The 23,007-nt window shown below is 37.6% G+C and overlaps 1 protein-coding gene across 6 annotated transcripts in view; it reads right to left on the bottom strand.

Annotated features, from left to right (window-relative positions):
- Positions 1-6,313: 6,313 nt before the first annotated feature.
- Positions 6,314-23,007, bottom strand: part of LOC110466712 (trithorax group protein osa-like) — a 99,246-nt gene continuing 82,552 nt past the window's right edge. For all 6 annotated transcript variants that reach the window (XM_021523421.1, XM_021523437.1, XM_021523429.1 and 3 more), the window contains 4 exons: positions 21,548-21,833; positions 18,868-18,921; positions 14,160-14,536; positions 6,314-13,707 (listed from right to left, as the gene is read on the bottom strand). In XM_021523421.1, coding sequence (XP_021379096.1) covers positions 9,565-13,707; positions 14,160-14,536; positions 18,868-18,921; positions 21,548-21,731 — 4,758 coding nt within the window. In that variant the 5' untranslated portion in view covers positions 21,732-21,833 and the 3' untranslated portion in view covers positions 6,314-9,564. The remainder of the gene's footprint in view (positions 13,708-14,159; positions 14,537-18,867; positions 18,922-21,547; positions 21,834-23,007) is intronic.

Below are 23,007 nucleotides of genomic sequence, written 5' to 3'. Positions count from 1 at the left end.
TCTGCATTTTTACAGTCATCTTTCTTTGCACATAAACACCTATTGTCACTCCAATGTAATGCATGCCTTGTCCAAATACAGTAGATTTCGCTTAACTTTTATGTCAGAAGAAAACATTTAGAGGGGAAAAAAACCTATGAGTGTTTCAGGTAACATGCAAGAGAAAAAAATGTAAGGTCGATAAGCTCATATTTGTATTTTAGAATTAATCATTATTTTCATAGATCAATAATATGCTAATATCATTACACAATAGTGACAAGGCAAACGTGTTTCACGGATTCTATAATAATTAACTTTTCTTTTTCAATAAATTTTCCTTAATCTGTTTCTCGTTCCATTTTGATCATAATTGGCACACAGTCTGGAAAACTAACTAGTACTTTCATTGTGGAATTTTTGCATAACATGTAAAAATCCGTTTTTAGATCGTAATCAGTTAATTCGACAAAACATGCTCAGAAAAAAACAACCTATTTTTCAATCGGAACAGTGACAATTTGGAATGAACCGCCAGAACATGTCGTTTCAGCACTAAATGTTAACCTTTTATAATCAAGAACCTTTCTTCAATTACAAAGCAACAATCAAATCAGACATCTACACGATAAAAGTATTTGACAGATTTTTTTTATTTATTTGAGAGTCTGGTAGCACTTTAATAGTCCTGAACCAGAAACATTTTTTTTACGGCAAAACTTAATATTGTGTCATATGGGAATAACGTCAAAAGTAATTTAATGATATAATCGTCGGTATAAAAAAATAACAGAGCCAAGGAGGAATATATGAATGTTACTTACAGGAAAATATTTAATTTTCTCACAGGATGTTAACGTTTATCAAACTGTACACATATCTCAAGGAAGTCATGAAAATCACTGAAAAATATATCCTAGTAACGTACCACAATTAGAGGGGAATCACGTGATTGGCTTATGGCACATCACTGATGGTGAGTTTCTGATTCTAAGTCCTAACTTTCATAGCTTCACTTTTATTTTTTTTATGAGATATATATAAGTCTTTTCTAGTATTAAAATGACCCAAAATAACGTTTGCATATTCCAAAATAGAAGTATAAGTTTATCCTCCTTTCGTGTGGGTGTTTTTTTTGTGAAAGCATTCCTCAAGTATCAAATCTGAAACATGGTTTATATTTGTATTTCTTTAATGTGATAACTGCCATTTACCCTCTTTAGTCCTCAATATATACGAGAACTGCTTTAGGTATTTGGTGATCCCTTCTGTATTTGGCACTGTTTTCCATCTAGACTAGCCCATATTTGTATTGCAGCATCAATACCTTCGTTTGGTCTGTCATTTTGGACATACATTCTTAACCCGTATCTTCAAAATCCAAGGGTTCGGCTCTCGATATCACATGTGGCTCCTCTGCACCATTGATTTCATACATGAAAACTGGGCCTGTATTCATAAAACCGTTCTCATTCTCAGACTTGGATACCCGGACTTCTTGTTCGGCTGATACATTTATCAGAATTCTCTTTATTTTGTCTACGGCTGGAATGAATTTTGGATAGACTCGACACCGAGTACCGTTTTCAATGACCTTTTTATACTGTGTCACATGGTTTGAGCTAACAATTCATGCTTAAGCATGGGAACAGTTTCATGAATACAGGCCTTGACCAATCGCTAGGCTGGTCCCCCTTTTTTTGTAGAGCTACATCCAACTTAAAAGTCCGTCAATCCTTTGATCTTTATCAAAGACATCAGAATAGTCTACATGTATCTTTTGATTTTGTAGATATGTACAACTGTGTACCGAGTACAAGCCTAAGATTTCAAAGTTATCAGGGGGGAGTTATCAAGGGGGAGTTATCAGGGGGGAGTTATCAGGAGTTATCAGGGGGGGGGGTATCAGGGGGAGTTATCAGGGGCATTTCTAGGATATTTGAAAGAGGGGGCGTAGAACGAAATCTTTCGCCGAGCGGAGCGAGTCGTAAAAAAATTGGACCTTTTTTGCTAAAAAACATAAAATAATTGTGAAATGAACTAATGTAACGGTTCATAACTTGAAGCATGTATATTTTATAGTTGAAGTGTCAGGGTGTTTATGTGTTTAATTAATGAATATGATAAATTGCCATATTCAATACAATATTAGCAGATTACGATATATATATATATTTTTTGATTTTTTTTTAAAAGGGGGGGGGGGGCGTACGCCCATTACGCCCTCACCTGGACCCGCCCCTGGTTATATCATAACCAATTCTTAGGAGAATATCATTTCCATTTATTTGATAATCTGCTTCCACGGCTTTGGAGGGGGAGGGAAATTATTTGCAAACATAATAGTTTATGATTTATGTAAAAATAAAATCAAGTAGGGGACGTTCGTCGTATTACGGACAACGGGTACATGATAATTTATTAAAGCTATATTTTGACCTTAACTAAGGTGTCCAGAGTAATTTTAACCACAGGGACCTGGTAATTTTCATTTGGACATAAACTATGGTGTTGAGAATGGTTTTTAAAACGTTTGAAATTAATCGGAACACCTTAGTTTACGTCCAAATATAGCTGCTACAAATCCTCAGGTCCCTGTGTTAAAAACTATTGTCAAGAGAAGTTGAAAAAAAAAGTCAAAGAACTTTTTGATTGTGTGTGCAATACATACTAACAAACAGGACATTCCAAAGCTTTCATTAAACACACCAAGGCATGTAAACGTCTGTCATTTCTAACAGTAATGTTATCTATATATATTAAGCTATACAGAGAGGTCGTTATGCGGACGGACGTGCTGTCAATAAGGTATCCTATCTGATACAAACAACACAGTACCATGTGTTTGTATGGTTAGATAATTTTTCTATGGAAATATTTATCGATATACAAACAGGAAGCTATTCATAAAGTTTAATGCAATAATAAGAAAAAACGTTCGATCTTTCTCAGTACATAAATAATGAACAGAATCACAAACAACTTGACTCCACAAACAAAATAAACTATGATAGAAATAAAAAAGTAACACGTCTTTGTCCATGTGTATCTCACTTGCTCGTCTGTTGTTGTGCGACTTGTACCGGACTCGGCCTTAAACTTCAAACATACTTCATTGCCATAAATTGCAATGGGATTGGGCAAAAGTTTACAAAACTTGTCGAGTCCCTTCACCTGACCGGACTCTGTCCAAGGCAGATAGTTTAACATTCCTATTGGTCCAAGGAGTTGTGATGATGCAAGCAACCCCTATTAGCTTTGCCCGTGGTAAGGTTTTGCATTTGTGACAGCGTTTATGGTTCATTTTTTCTGTACATGTCTGTGAATACCACGCTTCCGGATTTTTAATATTTCTTTTATCACTTGAAACTTACTAAGAGTTGTGATGTCCCTTTTCATATTTTCTGTCCGTGGGTTTCGACGACGGATATTTTAAATGTATATGAGCACAATAAAATGGACAAAATAACACGTTTATTGCTGTTTCCTTCAATCATAAACTGTCCATATCGCCAACCATTTTTCTTCAGAGAGCGAAGGTCTGGCAACATGTAAGGTCGTATAAAGGACATATAGAGGAAGGTTTATATAACTGAATACATGTATGGGTTAAAACATTAATTGTACAGGACTTTCGTGTTATTTTAAGAATATTTATATTCCATATTGTCCCTACCCCGGTTCTCATTATGAGGACATTGCATATCTTTGATAAAGCATAAATTTATACTGTGGGTGTGGTCAAGCATCAAAGCAAAATACGCTTACCCTTCCGGAACGCCTGGTCTCATTCTTCTTTTACTTTTCTTTTGATCTTTACGTAATCATTCCAGTTTTTATTTGGACTTTTTCTCGTTGATTTTGAGTCATTAACATGCTATAGTTTGCCAGAGATATTCCTTACATAAACCAAGCCATGACTAGTGTTCATTGTAGTTGGTGTTTACTTGTCCATATATCATGTTCCCTGCTCAAAATTAACTCATGTACAGGTATTGAGGTTCAATAACAAAATTATAATCTTAAAACGTGCTATTATAAGTGCTTTGAAACTTTTCACATTAACTCGTTTGAAAGTCTTCTGCATAATAATAATTTTAAAGCTTTCACTGTTGTCATTTAGCATACAGCATTTTAATTTATCTTTGATATTCGTGTTTAGTGTAGATATCATATGACATGATATGTTTGTAGATTACTAGTACGTAATGGTGTATTGGATTAAAGGATTAAGACATTTTAAATCTGTAATGTTCAGCAATATTGTCCGGATCACCCAATAGCATATGTTTATATGCAGATGATTAACATGTTACATAGTACAAATGATTCCAACACTATCTTGTGTGGCAAATAACACCCTAAACCTTGAGAGCAATACATCACTTACACCTCATATTTAACAGTACCGATAGGCCTATCTGTTGAATTAAAAAAACTCTTATGGACAACTTGATAAAAATGCTTCAAAGCCAAGCGAAACATGTTTGTCTGAGAAAATAAATTGCGTCTCTCTCTAGCCTAACCCCTTTTTCTTGAAAACATTTTGACCAATGCCTTAACAATATTTGAAAATTCTTCGTAAGATTCCAGACACCTTGGAGAATGTTTTATGGTTCTAGCATAACAAGTACATCTGCACAAACACAATACAATGTATCCTGAATGCTGGTCAGAAAATATTGATTTCGGGGCATATAATATCTTCTTTCAATTTCTCCACTTTTCCATTCACAACTTATTTACAGGTCATTTGTGCTGCAGCAGATGGTCATTAAAATGAAAATATATAAAAGACAACAAGACAGCGATGTTCGAAATGATTTCCCATTTTAATGACATTTTAACCAGTACAATGGGTCTCAGCTGGCAGACTGATGCAATGGTAGTAAAGTTGTCAGAATTCATTGAATTTCATGCTATTCCGATACAAAATTACCTGTTTCTATACTGTATAAGATGGAACGTTCCTGTGTATTAACTCTGATGGTTACTACAGTGAATCAGCGAGTTAATATCTATACAACTTATATTTAATATACAATCGTTGAAAAGGCTGACCACCATAGTTTGTAACAAAGAAGATGTTTCACTTCCTAAACCACAAAAGAAAGTACCCATGAATGTTTCACATTATACAGTAACTAATGGTTTACAACACTGGCTAGAACGTTGTCCCACCTCCGTGCTCACGTCCTTGTCTGTCAGCAGTCATAAATATATAAAATATATCAAAAATAGAATTTCACCATTTCATCTGCCTTCTGAGAATAGTATGGCCTTTTGCTCCCAGGAATAAAAAGGAACAATGTGCCATGAAATGAGAAATTAATGTAAATGATGTTGCTCCGTTTTTAAATCCTGGTAGAAAGAGGCTATGCACTGAACTTGTTCTACTGTATCTACAAGTCGTAATAATTATAAACATATCGTACAATATACACACAAGGGGTTTTCTTTGAATTAAAGAAAAAAATTACATTTCAATGGTACAACCTCTTGTTTTAATGAAAATTGACATTTGAATTTATTTAAAAAGAAGAGAAAATGTAATCATTATATTTCCTATATAGTGTATATATATATATTTATATATCTTTTTTCATGTGATAATTGAATCAAATTCAATATTTAAGCCACATAGTTTTGTCATTTTGAAAATATAGTCACTCATTCATATACACATTTGTTTTGACATTCATTCATACACACAAACCAACAAGTAATGTCTGGTTTTACACAAATTATTCTCGGCACATTTTCTCTGAGCAGCTTTGATCTTCAAAGTTCAATGGTCATGTAGATTTAATTTCCATACATCCTCAAGACATTTTGACAAGAAAAAAATATATAATTGGGGGAAAAGAGAGAAAAAGTACTTAATCATAACTCTCTTGTAGTATGTTTTTGATATGCATGCAGAGATGAGAAAATGTTTTTGAAAATAAAAGCACAATCACACAGAGGGAAATTAAAACTCAAATGTATAAATTAAAACCACTTTCTTCAAAACACCTACAAAAAACAATGATAAAAAATCATTTGGTAAAATGTAAGAATGGGTTGTAATCTTTGATTAACATATACAATGGATTCACATACCAGTATCCTTCATCAAAGTCCATTATGTCTGGGGTAAACTTCCTACACATTTCCACAGTGGCCTAGTATAAGGAGAAATTATTGAGCAATTAATTTACAGTCCCCGCCCCCTTCCCCTGTTACCTGTAGCTTTTAAGAAGAAACCATATGACAGATGAATAAATCAATACGATAAATATATCTTGCAGTAAAGCCCTATTATCAACATAGTTTTGGCCCAGTTCTGCTTTTGTTCCTGTTCCAGACAACTTTTTTGTTCCCTTATAGAATTTTTACAATTTGTTTAGAATATATAGAGATATCATTCCTGTACTTGATTGATTCAGAACTGGGCCAAAAACTACAACACATCTTTGGATAACTCATTACAGAAACAAAACAACATAGATCTGTTACTACGTAAGTAAGTTTGGTAAATATCTGTTCAACCTTTTATTACTAAACTCTTTGGACATGAATTTTTAATTTACGAAGTAAAAACTATCTTCACAATGGTGTTATAAACAGACTTATACACCTGCTGACAATGAGAGAGATACACATTTTGTTAAACACCTGCTGACAATGAGAGAGATACACATTTTGTTAAACACCTGCTGACAATGAGAGAGATACACATTTTGTTAAACACCTGCTGACAATGAGAGAGATACACATTTTGTTAAACACCTGCTGACAATGAGAGAGATACACATTTTGTTAAACACCTGCTGACAATGAGAGAGATACACATTTTGTTAAACATCCGCTGACAATGAGAGAAATACACAATTTGTAGAATGAAAAACTATTTTTGTGTTTGTTTGGAAGCACTTTGTTTCTGTATACTAAAGGAAGGATAGGAATTCAGCAGACAAGACAGACATTTTGTATGGTACTGATGTCTGACAACCTTTCTACACTCCTTCTGGGATATGTATAAAAATCACCTCAATTTCAAGGATGTTTCTAATGATATTTATACAGGCAAATACTACTTTGTTCATTAACAGGTCAATTAATATGCTAGTTAATTCTACAACTTAATTAATGTGGAAAAAAATTGTGTGCGAATTTCCAAAAAATTAGGATTGCAGAAGACAATACATGTGTTATATTTTAACAAGATACTTGCCAAATTACTGTGGTAAAATAAGTTTTGTTCAAGGGAGTCAATAAATGTACATTAGTTATACCATGTGAAAGTTGTTTTGAATTTTTTACCCTATGATACACATCCCCATATTGCACAAACTCATGACATAAAGAACTTCACTAAAAGTAATCCGTTAACACCCAGTTTCGTTTCAACTATGTGTTAGACAAGGCTTCCAAAATCATGACGACAAACAACTTCACAAAATTGCTGGGTTTTTTTGTATGTAATAAGTTATCAAAAAAAAAATCTGTGTACATTAACAATGAACCATATCATGTTATAATGGTTTATGTCTATTTTTCAAACTAGTTTACCGTAACTAAATTCAGTAATTTACTGTTTTTATGTTCAAACCTTAACTAACATAGCTTCAGTACTTGGTTCACTACCACAAAATCAAATAATGACATTTTAAAAGATGGATTCCTGTTGACTCTCTGTACTTTTAATATATAACTTCTCGCATGTTTTTCTTAATGTAATGCATTACTACAGGTATATCACATATGGAAAATATTAACCCTTTTATTGCATTTTGAAATGCTTCAAAATCCCATCCTGATGGGCTGAAAGCTAACCAGCAGCACACAATGTCAAATTGTTTAGTTTCAAATCAAAGTTTCACTGGCTTTACCTTGTCTTGATGTGAAGTCAATAAATCTATCCACAGCCATATTCTTTATCTGTCTGTGTATCAAACAAGCCAAATAAAGAACGTGACAGGTTTTACTAGTTAATATGGTATAGGTCCTACCTAGAGGAGATGCTGGAAGAGATTCTACAATGTTAAGTTAAAATATAACATCAACCTCTAGACCAGAGACTAGTTACTAAGGCTAACTCCTTTAATTCTTTTTACATCTCTTATTACTATTTTTGTACTAGCTGTAGACTTTTTGGTTCATAGCTGTATTTATGGAATTCAAAACTTCCTAAAAAATAAGCATAGGGATTTTTCAAACAGTGAAACATTGTTGAAAAGTCATGGGAACCTATCTTTAATTTTCAATGGGTTTTTTTGTATGAAGAAACACAAATGTTTAACATCATTTGGTTCAATGTTGTTTGATCCTAACTACATAATCAAAAGAGCACTCTTAAAAGAGTAATAGCATTTAACTTTGAAGCCCAGCAAAATGTTAAGAGTTATTCCCCTTTGACTACAAAACATTTCTGTCATGGTTTCAATAAATTATTTATTAAACCATTGTTTCTTAATTCAATGAGCAGGAAGCTTTTACTTTGATTTAAACTCCATGTCAGAAAGCACATTTTGAAATGGTTAAGAAAAGGAAAGAAGGAAAATAAAACATATTTGATCAAGTCAGACTCTATTGCACTCTTACATATGGAAAGTACTTTTCAAATTTTAATTGTTTCATTTTTTTTATGAGAAGAAATTCAAAATAAATGCTTTGTACATTTTCTCGAGAAGAGAAGGATTAAAATATCCTTTGAATTTACAAGAAGAATAAAACTTTAAAAACATGGCATGTTCAAAAAGAAAATGACAACATAATATGATTCACACTAACTCTATGAACAAAATGTAAAAACCACATGAATAATTTGAACATACATAATAGCTACGTATGTGTGGATCATATGCACTTTTAATATAAAGGAAAAACTTTGGTTTATGTAAAAAAATATCTCATAACCATTCTTTGTATTAAAGATTTAATCAACTTCTTTGTATTAAAGATTTAATTATGATAAAATGTAAGTTAAAGAGGATATTCATTCACAAAAAAAGTCAGACTTTTTAAAAAGAGGTCTTTCTTTGACCCAAGAAAGCCCTTAATTTACTTGTCAAATAATTCTTACTGGTCAAGGTTTGCTCTCTTTTGAAGAAAGAACCAAACATTAATTAAGTCCACTAATCAATTGAGTTCAATGAAGGATACCTCTTGCAGCCTTTCACAATAATTTTCATCAGTAAAATCAACCTTTGATTGTTTATGTAACTGCCTTCAATTCAATCATACATTGAAAACGATTTCAACAAGTCTTTGGACATAGTCCTTATTGCAAAATCAGAATTCATCATCAAACATGTGTGATATGTTTGTAGTACCCCATAGTACCAACAGTATATACTCGCCCGGCAGCCTGTCTACTCCTACTAAGGTAGCTGTTCTGTGAGAGAAAGTATATTGGGAAGGGGCAGTTCTTACAAAATGAAATAATTAATTCACTATCGTTCCATTCCAATACACACACATATGAAACAAATTTTGTTCCGATGCAATAAAATAAAATGTAACACTAATGAGTTTTATGTCGATGAGTTATCACAATGCTTCAGATGAACAGATTGGCCTACAGCACAGGGAGGCCTCGCCTCACATGTTCATGTACTGCTGGCCCGGCCCGCCCGGCATCATCCCCCCCATGGGTGACATCTGGCGTGACCGACCTTGAGAATATAACTGTTGCTGAAACTGTTGATATTGTGCACTATAGGCAGGGTTACATGGCCCTGCCCTGGGGTCCATGCCCCCACTCATCCCGGGGCCCGGGCCAAGTCCGTGATGAGAGGGCATATTTGGATTTCCTGGGCCACCAGGCATTCTCATGCCACCTGGATTTGGTTGTCTCGACATAGCGGGTCCATAATTGCCCATTTCTGGCATTCGTGATCCTGGTCCTCCTGGCATCATGTCCCCAGCGCCAGGCCCCATGGCCATCATAGGTCCATGGCCCCGCTGGGACATATGTGAAGGTCCTTGCATCATACTATTGCTCATCATTGATTCACGACTGTCCATAAATGGAGGAGAATTAGGGTGTGGCATTCCAATAGAATGAGGCATTCCCTCCATGGGCATCATACCTTCACCACCCATGCCCATACCACCGGGCATCATTTGTGCCTCTGATGGCATATTCCCTGGTAACACATTACTATTTCCCATGGGTCCCATAGAATTGTTCATGGGGCCGCCCATGGGATCTGGACTTCCCATTCCACTCATAGGTCCCATTTGTCCACCACTCATGTTAGGAGGGAATTCCCCTCGGCTACCTCCCCTCATAGGCATCATACCCTGTGGCATTCCTCCTGGCCCCATGGGTCCCCCATGGTTACCAAATGGTGAATGTGAATGTCTTTCTCCAGAAATTGCTGGGGGTTGTGGAAAGTATTGCATTTTTGATGTGGGAACTTTACTATCCATATTGCTCATAGGAGCTGCGAACCGCTGCATGAACTCCAGATCTGGTCGTTTTTGTGATTGCATACTTTGCTGTGTAGATGGTGGATGAGCAGGAAGATACTGTATGGTATTAGGTGCTTTGGCTTGTATTTGTACATTAGCATTTCCCATAGAACATGGTGCATTGGTAAAGCTAGGCGAGGTTGGTCTTGCACCAGGATGCGATTGTTGCTGAGATTGCTGTTGTTGCTGCATCATTGGAGCTCCTGCATTGGGGCCCCCAGACCCAGCTCTGTGTGGGCGACCCCCGGATCCTCCGTGAAGTGGGGCCCCTGGGCCACTGATGGGTCCCACATGACCACTACTTGGGCCACCACTCATTTGAGACGAGGGTGGACCCCCAGGGAAGGGCTGTGGTGCCTTGCCCATGCCTGCGTGAGAGCTGTTCCCTGCCATCATTGACTGTGTTTGTGACATGGATATAGAAGCTGCCGATGCCATACCAGGGCCTTGTGGACCTCCAGGCATGCTACCACTAGGCATACTGCCAGGATTACCACTGGGCATGCCACCTGGATTACCACTTGGCATACCACCAGGGTTACCACTGGGCATACCACCTGGGTTTCCACTGGGCATACCAATGGGATTACCACTTGGCATACCACCAGGGTTACCACTGGGCATGCCACCAGGGTTTCCACTTGGCATACCAATGGGATTACCACTGGGCATGCCACCAGGGTTACCACTGGGCATACCACCTGGGTTTCCACTGGGCATACCAACAGGATTACCACTTGGCATGCCACCAGGGTTACCACTGGGCATGCCACCAGGGTTTCCACTTGGCATACTATTAGGCATACCAGTTGAATTTGGGCCTGGTCCGTTGGGCGGACCAGGCATACCCTGCATTTGTTGTTGCTGTTCCATGTTCATTTGCTGCACTTGCATGTTAGGGTTGTAGTTGCCACCAGTATGGGGTCCCACACTCTGAATGTTTAACTGTTGTATGGACATTGTGGCGTTCACATACGTGTTGTTGACACTTGGTGTGGTCTGTGTCTGGGAGTTCATCTCTGTGGAGGTGGACACAGATGGCTGATTACCTGTCGCCTGTGATGATGCACTACATCCCACCTGCTGACCCTGCATCTGAATACTGTGAAATGGTCCTCCTTGCATCATGTTTTGCTGCATTTGGTTTGACAAATGTTCTACTCCTTTGGCCAGATTGGCCAGACTAGCAGACGTGATGTTGGACATGGATGATGCCTTGGATGTTGGTGTCGCTGGGGCACTCGACACACTGTTGTTATTCGATGGTGGATCAAAATGTGAAAGTCTCATATTGGCACCGGATACTGGGCTGGGTCCAGGACCATTGACAGGCCCCGGACTGGATAATGGGCCCCCACTGGAGTTCTGGCTGGAATTTGACATGGGCCCCTTGTTGGAGCTTGGACCATGCATGGGTGAATGAGCGACCTGATTTGAGGGAAATGGGGCATTAGGATGGGACTGGTCTGAGGGATTATTAGGTTCACGATATGCTGCATTGAGATGTTTGGTTATAGTCAATTCTTGTCCTTCAAACTGATTGAGGTAATTAATTTGCTGAGGAGAAGGTGTTGGTTGAAGATTTTTATACAATTCCTCCATGTCGTCACGCTTCCTTTTCTGAGCCTGTGCATAGCTAGGGGGTGGCTTATTTGAGCCACTTAAAGTTCGTGAAGGAGAACGAGCCGCCATTTCTGGATGAAACTGTTCAGGGTTGCCAGCCCTTTGCACAAATTGTTCAGGGTTTCCAGCACGTTGCATGAATTGTTCTGGATGTCCAGCACGTTGCACAAAATGTTCAGGGTTTCCAGGACGTTGCATGAACTGTTCAGGATGGCCTGCCCTTGGTACACCTGACATGTTTTTCTTGTTTTGTATTGGTCCTCCTCCTGGCTGACCTGGGTGCATGTGAGGTGGTGGCCCACCACCCCCTTCCACACCTGCTAGCCCCCCAGGGCCCCCAGGTCCCCCAGGTCCCCCAGGTCCACCGGGCCCATGCTGCATCATGGCCTTATCAAAGTTCATACCAGGCCCTGGGGGCATGCCTGGGCTCATTATAGGGCTCATTATAGGGCTCATCATACCCATCTGTGATTGTTGTTCCATTGAGGAGAGGGATGACCTTCGTTGAGCAGCAGATGGTGGGAACAGACCCATGTGGTCTGGCATGTCCATACCATGAGGGGGCATGAGGGGTGGAGATCCTATAGGGCCGTTTGTATTAGGTGAGGTAGACATTCCACCACTTCCTCCTCTCTTTTGAGCCATAGTGCTGTAGTAGGAGGGTGGTGCGCCTGGGCTGGCCCCTGGCATCTCCATGTTGGGAGGCTGACCTCCCATTCTTTGAGCAATTTGTTGCTGTTGTTGCCGTCGTTTATCCATGTAATACTCCTGTTGCAGTCTCAACCATTCACGCTGAGCCGGTGTCATGTTCTGCATGTTATGTGGACCATAGCCAGGATGCCCTTGAGGTCCAGGCCCCCCAGGACCTGAGCCTGGACCTGGTCCCCCAGGGCCAGACCCTGGACCAGGGCCCTGACCCCCAAACTGGCCTGGCCCTCCCTGGGACATCATAAACTGTTGTTGTGAGCTGGTCATTCCACCATTGTTCTGTGGTCCCATCATCATTTGTTCCTGAGATGTCATCATGGGACCATGGGGCGAGGACATCATACCCTGCTGTTGTTGCATCATTTGTTGATGCATTTCTTCCGGCATCATTTCACCTCCAGGACCTGAATTTGGCATGGGTCCCCCAAACTGTTGCTGTCTTTGCTGTTCTGGGAATAACATCATCTGTATTTTCCTTAAACTTGTTAAATGTTCCTCTCTCCGTTTTAATTGTTCAGGAGTTAAGTTCTCATTTGGTACCTTCTGCTGCAACAGATTAGGATTATGAAGGTGAGGATTTCCCATCATAGCCATCATTTCTGGGTCAAAGGGCATGCCATCAGGCATGGTATAATTCATTGGAGATGAAGACTGCGGAGGGCCACCACCCTGTGGCCATGGCCCCATCATTCCAGGATTTCCAGAAGGAGGAAAGTTGCCTGCCCTTGGATTCATTCCTGGGACAAAGTTATAGCCTTGTTCCTGTAGGTGGGCATTCTGTTGGTCCACCCACTGCTGGACACTACCGGTCGGGTGGGGTTGGCCAGGTCGCATCATGCCGCCATACGGCCTCATGGTAGCCATAACTCGATGTCGGGGACCCATCTGTGGCATCATGCCAGACCGGGAGAAGGGAGATATTTTCAATGAATGCTTCTGAAAGTAGAAGTTAATCACAAGATTACAAATCTGCACCATGCAAATACAATCACCAATTAATTTCTAGGCTTTCTTGACGTAGTTTTTAGTAGAAATCAACCAAATTCAAATTTCAATTTAAATACAGAAACATTTCCAATATAAGCCTCTGTTTAGCACAATTGGTCAGATGTGTTACAATTCAGATATCATGCAAGTTTTGGGCTTGTGACAGCCATAGACATTTTTACACTAACACCTTTACCTTTTTGATATAAATTTTCATTGTATTCTACACTATCTAGAGAATATTCCAGTTACATATTACCATTCAAAAAAGATTTTTCTTTTCTTTTTTTGCATTGTATCATGTCCAATAAATATATTTGGATTCCCAATATTGAGAATGTGAACGAAATACAATGCTTTTAGCCTAGAAAAAACACCAGCAAATACAGTAGAAAATGTACCTGTAAAAACTTTTTGGTGGCAGGGTAGTCCATATGGAAGGACAGCAGGTCCTTGAATTGTCCTGACATGACATGTTCTGCCCCCTCATTGGCTAGTTGTGTGGAGAACACAAAGATTTGGCTCTGGTGCTGCATGAAAGGGTTTTCGCCACTGGCCCCCATCTGCTGGGCTGGATGCTGGGACTGTGGGGGCATTGGGGCCACATTGGAGTTCACAGGCTGAGAGGCTGGGGGATGCTGCTGGGGCATCTGGGGGTTTGTTGGGGGTTGAGAGGTTGCAGGTGGGACTGACTGCTGAGGCTGGCCCTTGGTGGGTGGGAGTGGCTTCGAATGACTGTCACTTGGAGCAGCTTCACCATTAGTCTCCTCTTTCACCACTGAAATAACAAGTAAGGCTCATGATAGTATGGACAGTTGATTTATAACCTTAATTTTGTAATCAGTTGACCTAAACTAATTGACTACAAATCATATGATCCATTCAATTACTTCAGTAATTTCAAAAACAATTTTCTTTCAATTAAATCTATCTGCTGTATTTGTACCTGATTTCACAGAATTATAAGTCACAAGATTTCTTTAATGAATGAGAGTGGAGAACGGAGACAGGTTTTGTGAAGACAGGATAAGTGAAGAGTGGATTAGAATAGAGGAGACTAGTGAGTCAGGATTAGAGGAATGTGGATTAGTGGAAACAGGATTAGTGGAATGTGGATTAGTGGAAACAGGATTATTGGAGAGTAGATAACAAAAACAAAATAAGTGGAAAGTAGATTAACATAGACAGGATTAGAGGAATGTGGATTAGTGGAAATAGGATTATTGGAGAATAGATAACATAGACAGGATTAGTGGAATGTGGATTAGTGGAAACAGGATTATTGGTGAGTAGATAATCAAAAACAAAATAAGTGGAAAGTAGATTAACATAGATAGGATTAGAGGAATGTGGATTAGTGGAAACAGGATTATTGGAGAGTAGATAACAGAGACAGAATAAATGGAAAGTAGATTAACATAGACAGGATTAGTGGAATGTGGATTAATGGAAACAGGATTATTGGAGAGTAGATAACATAGAGAGGATTAGTGGAGTGTGGATTAGTGAAAACAGGATTATTGGAGAATAGATAACATAGACAGGATTAGTGGAATGTGGATTAGTGAAAACATTCCTGATTATTGTCGAGTGATTTATACAGACAGGAATAATGGAAAGTAGATTAATAGAGACAGGATTAGTAGGGGATTAGTGGTGACAGAACTAATGGAGGATAAATGGTGACAGGATAAGTGAAGACAGGATTAGTGGAGAGAGAATTATTGCAGTATTATTGGAGATAGGATTAGTGCAGGATTATTGGAGATAGGATTAGTGGAGATAGGATAAGTGGATATATGATTAGAGCAGATAGGATTATTGGAGATAGGATTAGTGGAGGTAGGATAAGTGGATATATGATTGGAGCAGATAGGATTATTGGAGATAGGATAAGTGCAGGATTAGTGGAGATAGGATTAGTGGAGATAGGTTAAGTGGAGACAGAATTTGTGGAGACAGAATTTGTGGAGACAAGATTAGTGGAGGTATGATTATTGAAGAGAGAATTAGTGGAGATAGGATTATTGGAGATAGGATGAGTGGATATAGGATTATTGGAGATAGGATTATTGGAGAGAGAATTAGCGGACATAGGATTATTGGAGACAGGATTAGTGGATATAGAAAGATTGGAGATAGGATTATTGGAGGGAAAATTAGTGGAGACAGGATTAGTACATGTGAAGATAAGATTAGTGGAAATAGGATTAGTATGAAGATTAGTGGAGAGTGGATTAATAATATTCCATAGGATTAAGAAGCCTTATCAGACTCACAATGCAAAAGTATTACAAAAAAATATTTTTTTCAATATCAAAAATTATTACAAATTCCTGAAAAAAAATATGGAAATAGGTATCCTTGGAAATCAAGAGGACGTGCTCTGTTGAAATCATGAATCATCAAAAATGATGGTCATAATATAGATATCCAAACCCAATAAGAGTTGTGCTAGATTTCCCCAGTGGTTCTAGGTTCCAGCATTACATCACTGTAATATTCCTATACTAACAGCTCTCTGAAGGCAGACAGCTTCCGTCACATGTATACCCAATCAGATTATCCAGGGTACTCCGGAACTTCTCCTCCTCTACCTCAAGGATACCCATGGGTTTGTTCTGCCAATCAACCACACATACAATGCATATCCTTGACTGTACCTGATCATGTTATATGTGTTTAAAACTTATATATTACCACACAGCTTTCATCTGCACATGTTTAAAATCAGTATGGTGAGCCAGAATCCATAATGGTATACGTAACTGATTAATTCTACACTGTTACTGTGAATTAATAACGTGGTAATTAGATACAGAGGTTTTACACACGTCTATACTAGCTATGACATCCAGCCATAAACTATATATAGCGCTATGCAGAGGACAATGTATACAATAAATGGTAGTTCTATCGTTCTAAATAATATATTGCACACTATGAATATTGACATTTTGTGTGCATTTGCTAAATTTAAAAAACTTTGCTTGTCTTTAGATTAAGCTGGCATAATTGATTAGAATTAAAATGTTCATATCTAATGTATTTGTATTTTTTTGTAGGAAAAAATATAACAAAATTGTTTCTTACAAACATGTGCATATTGAGACACCTGAATTGATGGGCCTGATAGCTAAGCTAAGTGTAGTTCAGTGAACCGCGACAGAAGACAAGGTAATAACATTTGCATAATGAATTATATTTCCCGGCTAGTAAAATTGCCTAACTGTACATTAGCAAGTGACAGAAATCACCAGTATGTTATACAACCCTGTTTGATATAGACAAAGTATAACAGCCTAATGCTTCCTTTTTACCGTCCAGTGCCCCTCAATAAGGTTAGCTCTTTATACATGTCAGAATTACTATTATACATTGACCATCATTTGATGCTGAAAATATTAAAAGAAATTCTCGGATTACCATGAAATAGAGATGAATCTTGAAGCCTTGGTTTCAAAACAAATATGTTTTTAAGTTTATCAGTTATGAATTATTATACTAATATACATATTTAAAACTAAAAATAAATTCCTTCAAACTTAATGTATCTTCTAGGTTGTTTGAGAGATCGTAGCATGTGGCAAATATTCCAGATTTATGAGTTCCACTTCATCTATAATTTTGAGGGGAGGTCTGATTGTGTGTGCTAAAATATATCTGCATAAAATTCGAATTGTTAATAACTAAATTTGAGCTCCTCTGTCCTAAACGGTGGGGTTTATGTGCTTGTTAAATCATCGTCATACCCTAATTTACATCTCAACAGAGAACTCAACAGAAAAGATATTAACAGCTTTAATCTGACCTAGACATGTATCCTTCAGCTGTAAAACTGAAGTAAGGTCAATACAGGCAGTTAAACACAGTGGATACTGGGATTTAATTAGACAGATGTGCAGACAGATGAATAACCCCGCAAATGAATGGACAGACAAACATCAGTGACGAAAACCTTGAAGAATCCACCAATGATGTCTTTTCATCTAAAAGTATTAACATAGTGGATCTGTAAAATGTGCTTTTCAGTATTTGATAAAGACAGGCCAGACTCTGTTTACCAGAAGTCAGGACAAAATCAATGTCATATCCCACCCCATCAGCACCATAGTAAATTGTACATGGAGAAAAATTGGTACAATTTGACTTGAGGAGCTGCAGTGGGGAGACGTCCTGATATTACACCCCCACAGATCAGGGACAACACTGACCTTGGAACTGACTTTGGAATGGTCCTAACCCTACAGGGAGATAAACCTTCAAGTGAAATGCAAAAAAATTCTCTTGATAAGTCTAACTCGATAAGTCTAATAATTTTCTAGGTCTTTGATGAACAGTGAGCTAGCTTTGCTGTTTACATATATTCAATCTCAAACTATTGCCACAAATCTTGTGACGACAGTGTACTGCTATGGTTACCAGGGCAGGTGTAGAGACAGACTCTGGTAACAGCTTCTGATGTACGTGGGCAAGTAACTACAATTCTACATATAAAGCATCGTATTGCATTTTTTTTCCCCAACATATATCAAACATGTCTATCTACTTTAACACAGATGAAATTGTCATCTTTCTAGTTTGTCTTTTTTAGGAAAGCTATTTTTTTTACTTTTTTCCCCCATTAAAATAACAATTTAAGGAAAACTAAAATGTTCACTTTTCTCATTAAAAATAACAACTAACAAAGTTTTTGGTCTGCAATTTTTCTATTACGATCTTGACCAATCCAACCAAGCACCATGACTGCTATTTAATTGGTCACATTAATACCTGAAAGTCATGAGGATCTAATACAGAATCTTAAAAATGTTTCTTCCATACTGATATCTTTTTAGGCCTGACAAAAAACATGTTTGTTTCCGGCACATGTCTGAAAAAATTAGGGTAGGTAGGTATGTAGCTTATGAATTGATTTTGTTTTTATGGACTTCAACAGTGCTTCCTATTTGGCTGTGGGGTGTTCCATTTCAAATGCAAAACCCACTTTTAGTAATATTTTAGAGGGAAACATGACGATGGTCATCACACCACAAAACATGCTCATTTTACTTTGGACAATCAGCTATAACACAAGATTGAAGAGAAATGTTATTTAATATACTGTACCTGATATATCCGGGTTCTTTTTCGTGTGGGTATCTTGTAGCTGGTTATTGTTATCTGAAAAATAAGAAAACAATACCATCTTAGTGTGTGTATTGTGAAAACAGGATGGGAAAAATATAGCATTATTTATATTGAAATTGGGAATATGTTCCTCAGGTTTTGTTTATTTTGGGAAAATAAGGCACTTTTTAGCAAGGGGAAACAGCCTGTATTCGGCAGTAAAACTGAGCAAAAAAAGTCGCTGAATACCACTCCCACACTTGTCATAAAAAACATAAGTAATGAAATTTATTGAAGATTCTATTATATAACAAATAATTTCTATAACACAGAAATAACACACATTAACCAAGATTTTTTTCCATTCTTGACCATATAAGCGAACTAGAAAATGTCTGTAAGACATGAATGCCCTTGTCACCATGTGAAATTAGTTTCAGTGTTTGATGTTTGACTGGACAGGACGGACATGGGCAACAGTATATGCCCCCCCCCCCCCCATTTTATGGTGGGGGCATGAAAAAATAAAATAAAATTTATAATATAACATTCTCAACTTCAACATGAATATATATAAGATTGTATATCCGAGGACACTAACCTGAGAGTACCATATTGATCTGATACCCACACATGAAGGAGAAATCCATAATGGTTTGTAATGAGATTATGGAAAATGTGTCGCATACATATAGTGATGTCATTCTTCTACACAAATCAATACAAATACCCTTCACCAATACCAATACCTCATTGCAACTCAATACCAATACCTCTCTACAACTCAATACCAATACCCCTCTACAACTCCATACCAATACCTCTCTACAACTCCATACCAATACCTCTCTACAACTTAATACCAATACCTCTCTACAACTCAATACCAATACCTCTCTACAAGTCAATACCATCAACCCCCTTAAACTCAATACCAATACCTCTCTAAAAGTCAATACCAATACCCCTCTACAAGTCAATACCATCAACCCCCTTAAACTCAATTCAATTACCCCTCTACAACTCAATACCAATACCCCTCTACAAGTCAATACCAATACCCCTCTACAAGTTAATTCCAATACCTCTCTACAACTCAATACCAATACCCCTCTACAACTCAATTCCAATACCTCTCTACAACTAAATACCAATACCCCTCTACAAGTCAATACCAACAACCCTCTACAAGTAATACCAATACCCCTCTACAAGTCAATACCAATACCCCTCTACAAGTAATACCAATACCCCCTACAAGTCAATACCAATACCCCTCTACAAGTCAATACCAATACCCCTCTACAAGTCAATACCAACAACCCTCTTAAACTTAATACCAACAGCCACATCAATAGCTAAACCCCTTTACAACTAGGTACCAATTGAATATCTAACCCAAAGCTTTATACTTTAAATACAAACTACTATCATGATAACCTGTTTCAAATTGTAATTGTATCAAATTTGTATTTTGATCTTTGATTGTTGATTATCAATAAAACAAAAAAGTATCCATAGCGTTTGTTTCTATTCAGCAACAAACAACTCACACTATGCTAACCTGACTTTTGGAAGTGGAATGGGACGGCTGGAGTCTGAACTCTTACTCGGTATTAACAAGTAAATAATTCATATCAATTCAGTCATCTCCTAATTACGTGTATGATCAGCTGTGTAATAGGAACGCAGAGGAGAGAGATCAGGCCTCCTTACACACAGTTTGGGACGACACAGCATTATTATCACACTCACGCATTACCAGTTAAAATAATTGATTTCCAAGGATTGTAACACATGAAAAGTAGCAATTAAGATATGCTAATTAAGATTTATATCTCAGAACAGTTACATCATATTATCTTTCTTTAAAAAACCTTTCATGCACATAAATTCAAGTGATTTGAAATTGAAATGACAAACACATTTGACAGGGAGTAATAAGTCAATCCATATCAATTTCTGTTCTATTTCATGAGTTATACTAATAAAATGCCTAATCAGCGACGCTACTTTATATTCAAGTAATATATGCATCTTTGGAGCAGTTATGCTAATTTATCTTTGAGTATTTTATTAAATGATTAAATGATAATATATAGGTATTTATGTTATGTTTATTAAAACAAGTTCACCATTTTATAATTTATAGAATTACATACAATTTTACAATGAAAAAATCCAATGACAAACACTTCTATCAGGGGCGTTTCTAGGATATTTGAAAGAGGGCGTATAATCAAATCTTTTGCCGAGCGGAGCGAGGCGAAAAAAACAATTTGGAACTTTTTTTTGCTAAAAAACATAAAAAGAAATCAGAGTATGTGTTTAATTTATGAATATGATAAATTGCCATATTCAGTACAATATTAGCAGATTACGATATTTCATTATTATTTTTTTTGAAAAGGGGGGGCGTGCGCCCATTACGCCCTCACCTGGACCCGCCCCTGTCTATATAACAATACCTATGTCAGTTCTTAGTAAGAAGTCCTTCAAAGAAATAGTTGACAGATGACAGACAAATACAATGTAACATGAAAACCCCCAAATATAATGTTACATGAAAACAATGTAAAGCAAACAAAATGTAATAAAGCCAACATGAAGTAAAGCACCTGCTGGTACTAGTGTTTAATTGTCAAACATTTAGAGTCAATTAATGCTGTTATGATATTACCTGTTTCACCATTGGTTAATTTGTTGCTAGGGGGCCCCGAGTGGTTGTTAGGGTGATTATCGTTTATAGACGGCGGTTGTGGCTCCTCCTTTACCTCCTCCTTCATGTCCATGTTTTCTGACTTCACGTTGGTTCCGTTCAAGTCCGAGTTCATTTTTTCAGTTTCCGTTATCATCTCGTACATGCTAAGTGCTGCCGGGAAGGGTTTCCGAGGGTCAGCACCCCCTCCCCTTTGGAGGTCAGGGGTAAACAGTTACTGTAGCTAGGTAGATGGGTTCAAGATATGCTGCAAAATATAACAAATATAACATAATTTGTTGAGAAAATAATGGCTGGTTGCAAAGGCCCTATAACCACGGATCATAATTTGTGAACCGCTCTGAGACAACCTAGGAACTAGGTTGTGATGAAGCGATATGTAAGAGCCTCAAATAATTATTATTATTATTTACTGAAACATTCACAAAGAGGTTTTTCACAGTGGGACTTTTAACTGTACTCACTGTCATACTGTCAACCTGGCTTTCACAGCAGTCATATAGAAATGTTAGTAGTCTGAGTAAAGTTAGGCACTTGAAATTACATACCATACAAAATGTGTGAAATGTCAGTTACTGCAGTAAAGCTTAATTGTCACATTAATGGAAAACGTAACCATGACAACTGCTTTAGCTATATTGTCAAATGCATAAAGACATCACTTTCCTGACAACCATTTTACAGTACTTCAAGATTGCACACATTCATAAGTATGAGGTAGATGGAGGTTATCATACAGCCATTTTATATTGTCTCCAATATAAAGCTGAGACCCCAACACCAGCTGAGTATATCTGTGATGTTTTCTATAATTGAATATCAGTATTTTCCCCTATTTTTTGGCAACTGTATATATTCCTTTAATTTTTTGTATCTGTTTCCCCTGGTTTTTGTATCTTTATTTTTCTGTCTTTGAACCTGCTTTTCTCTGAAGAAACGTCCACAACAATACTGCATTTAATTTAGTCCATCACAATAGCAACATCACCAGGAAACAGCCCATAGCAACATCACCAGGAAACAGTTCATAGCAACATCACCAGGAAACAGCCCATAGCAACATCACCAGGAAACAGCCCATAGAAAGATCACCAGGAAACAGCCGATAGCAACATCACCAGGAAACACCCCATAGCAACATCACCAGAAAACAGCCCATAGCAAACATCCCCAGGAAACAGCCCATAGCAACAGCACCAGGAAACAGCCCATAGCAAACATCACCAGGAAACAGCCCATAGAAACATCACCAGGAAACAGCCAATAGCAACATCACCAGGAAACAGCCCATAGCAACATCACCAGGAAATAGCCCATAACAACATCACCAGGAAACAGCCCATAGCAACAACACCGGGAATTGGTATATTTATAGCAACGCAACCAGGAAATATTAAGTATTAAGTATAGAATGACCTTCA

This window comes from Mizuhopecten yessoensis, unplaced genomic scaffold (assembly GCF_002113885.1).
Source record: "Mizuhopecten yessoensis strain PY_sf001 unplaced genomic scaffold, ASM211388v2 scaffold1689, whole genome shotgun sequence".
Classification (NCBI taxonomy): domain Eukaryota; kingdom Metazoa; phylum Mollusca; class Bivalvia; order Pectinida; family Pectinidae; genus Mizuhopecten; species Mizuhopecten yessoensis.
The sequence above is the reverse complement of the archived record's forward strand: the minus strand, read 5'-3'. Positions and strand labels throughout refer to the sequence as shown.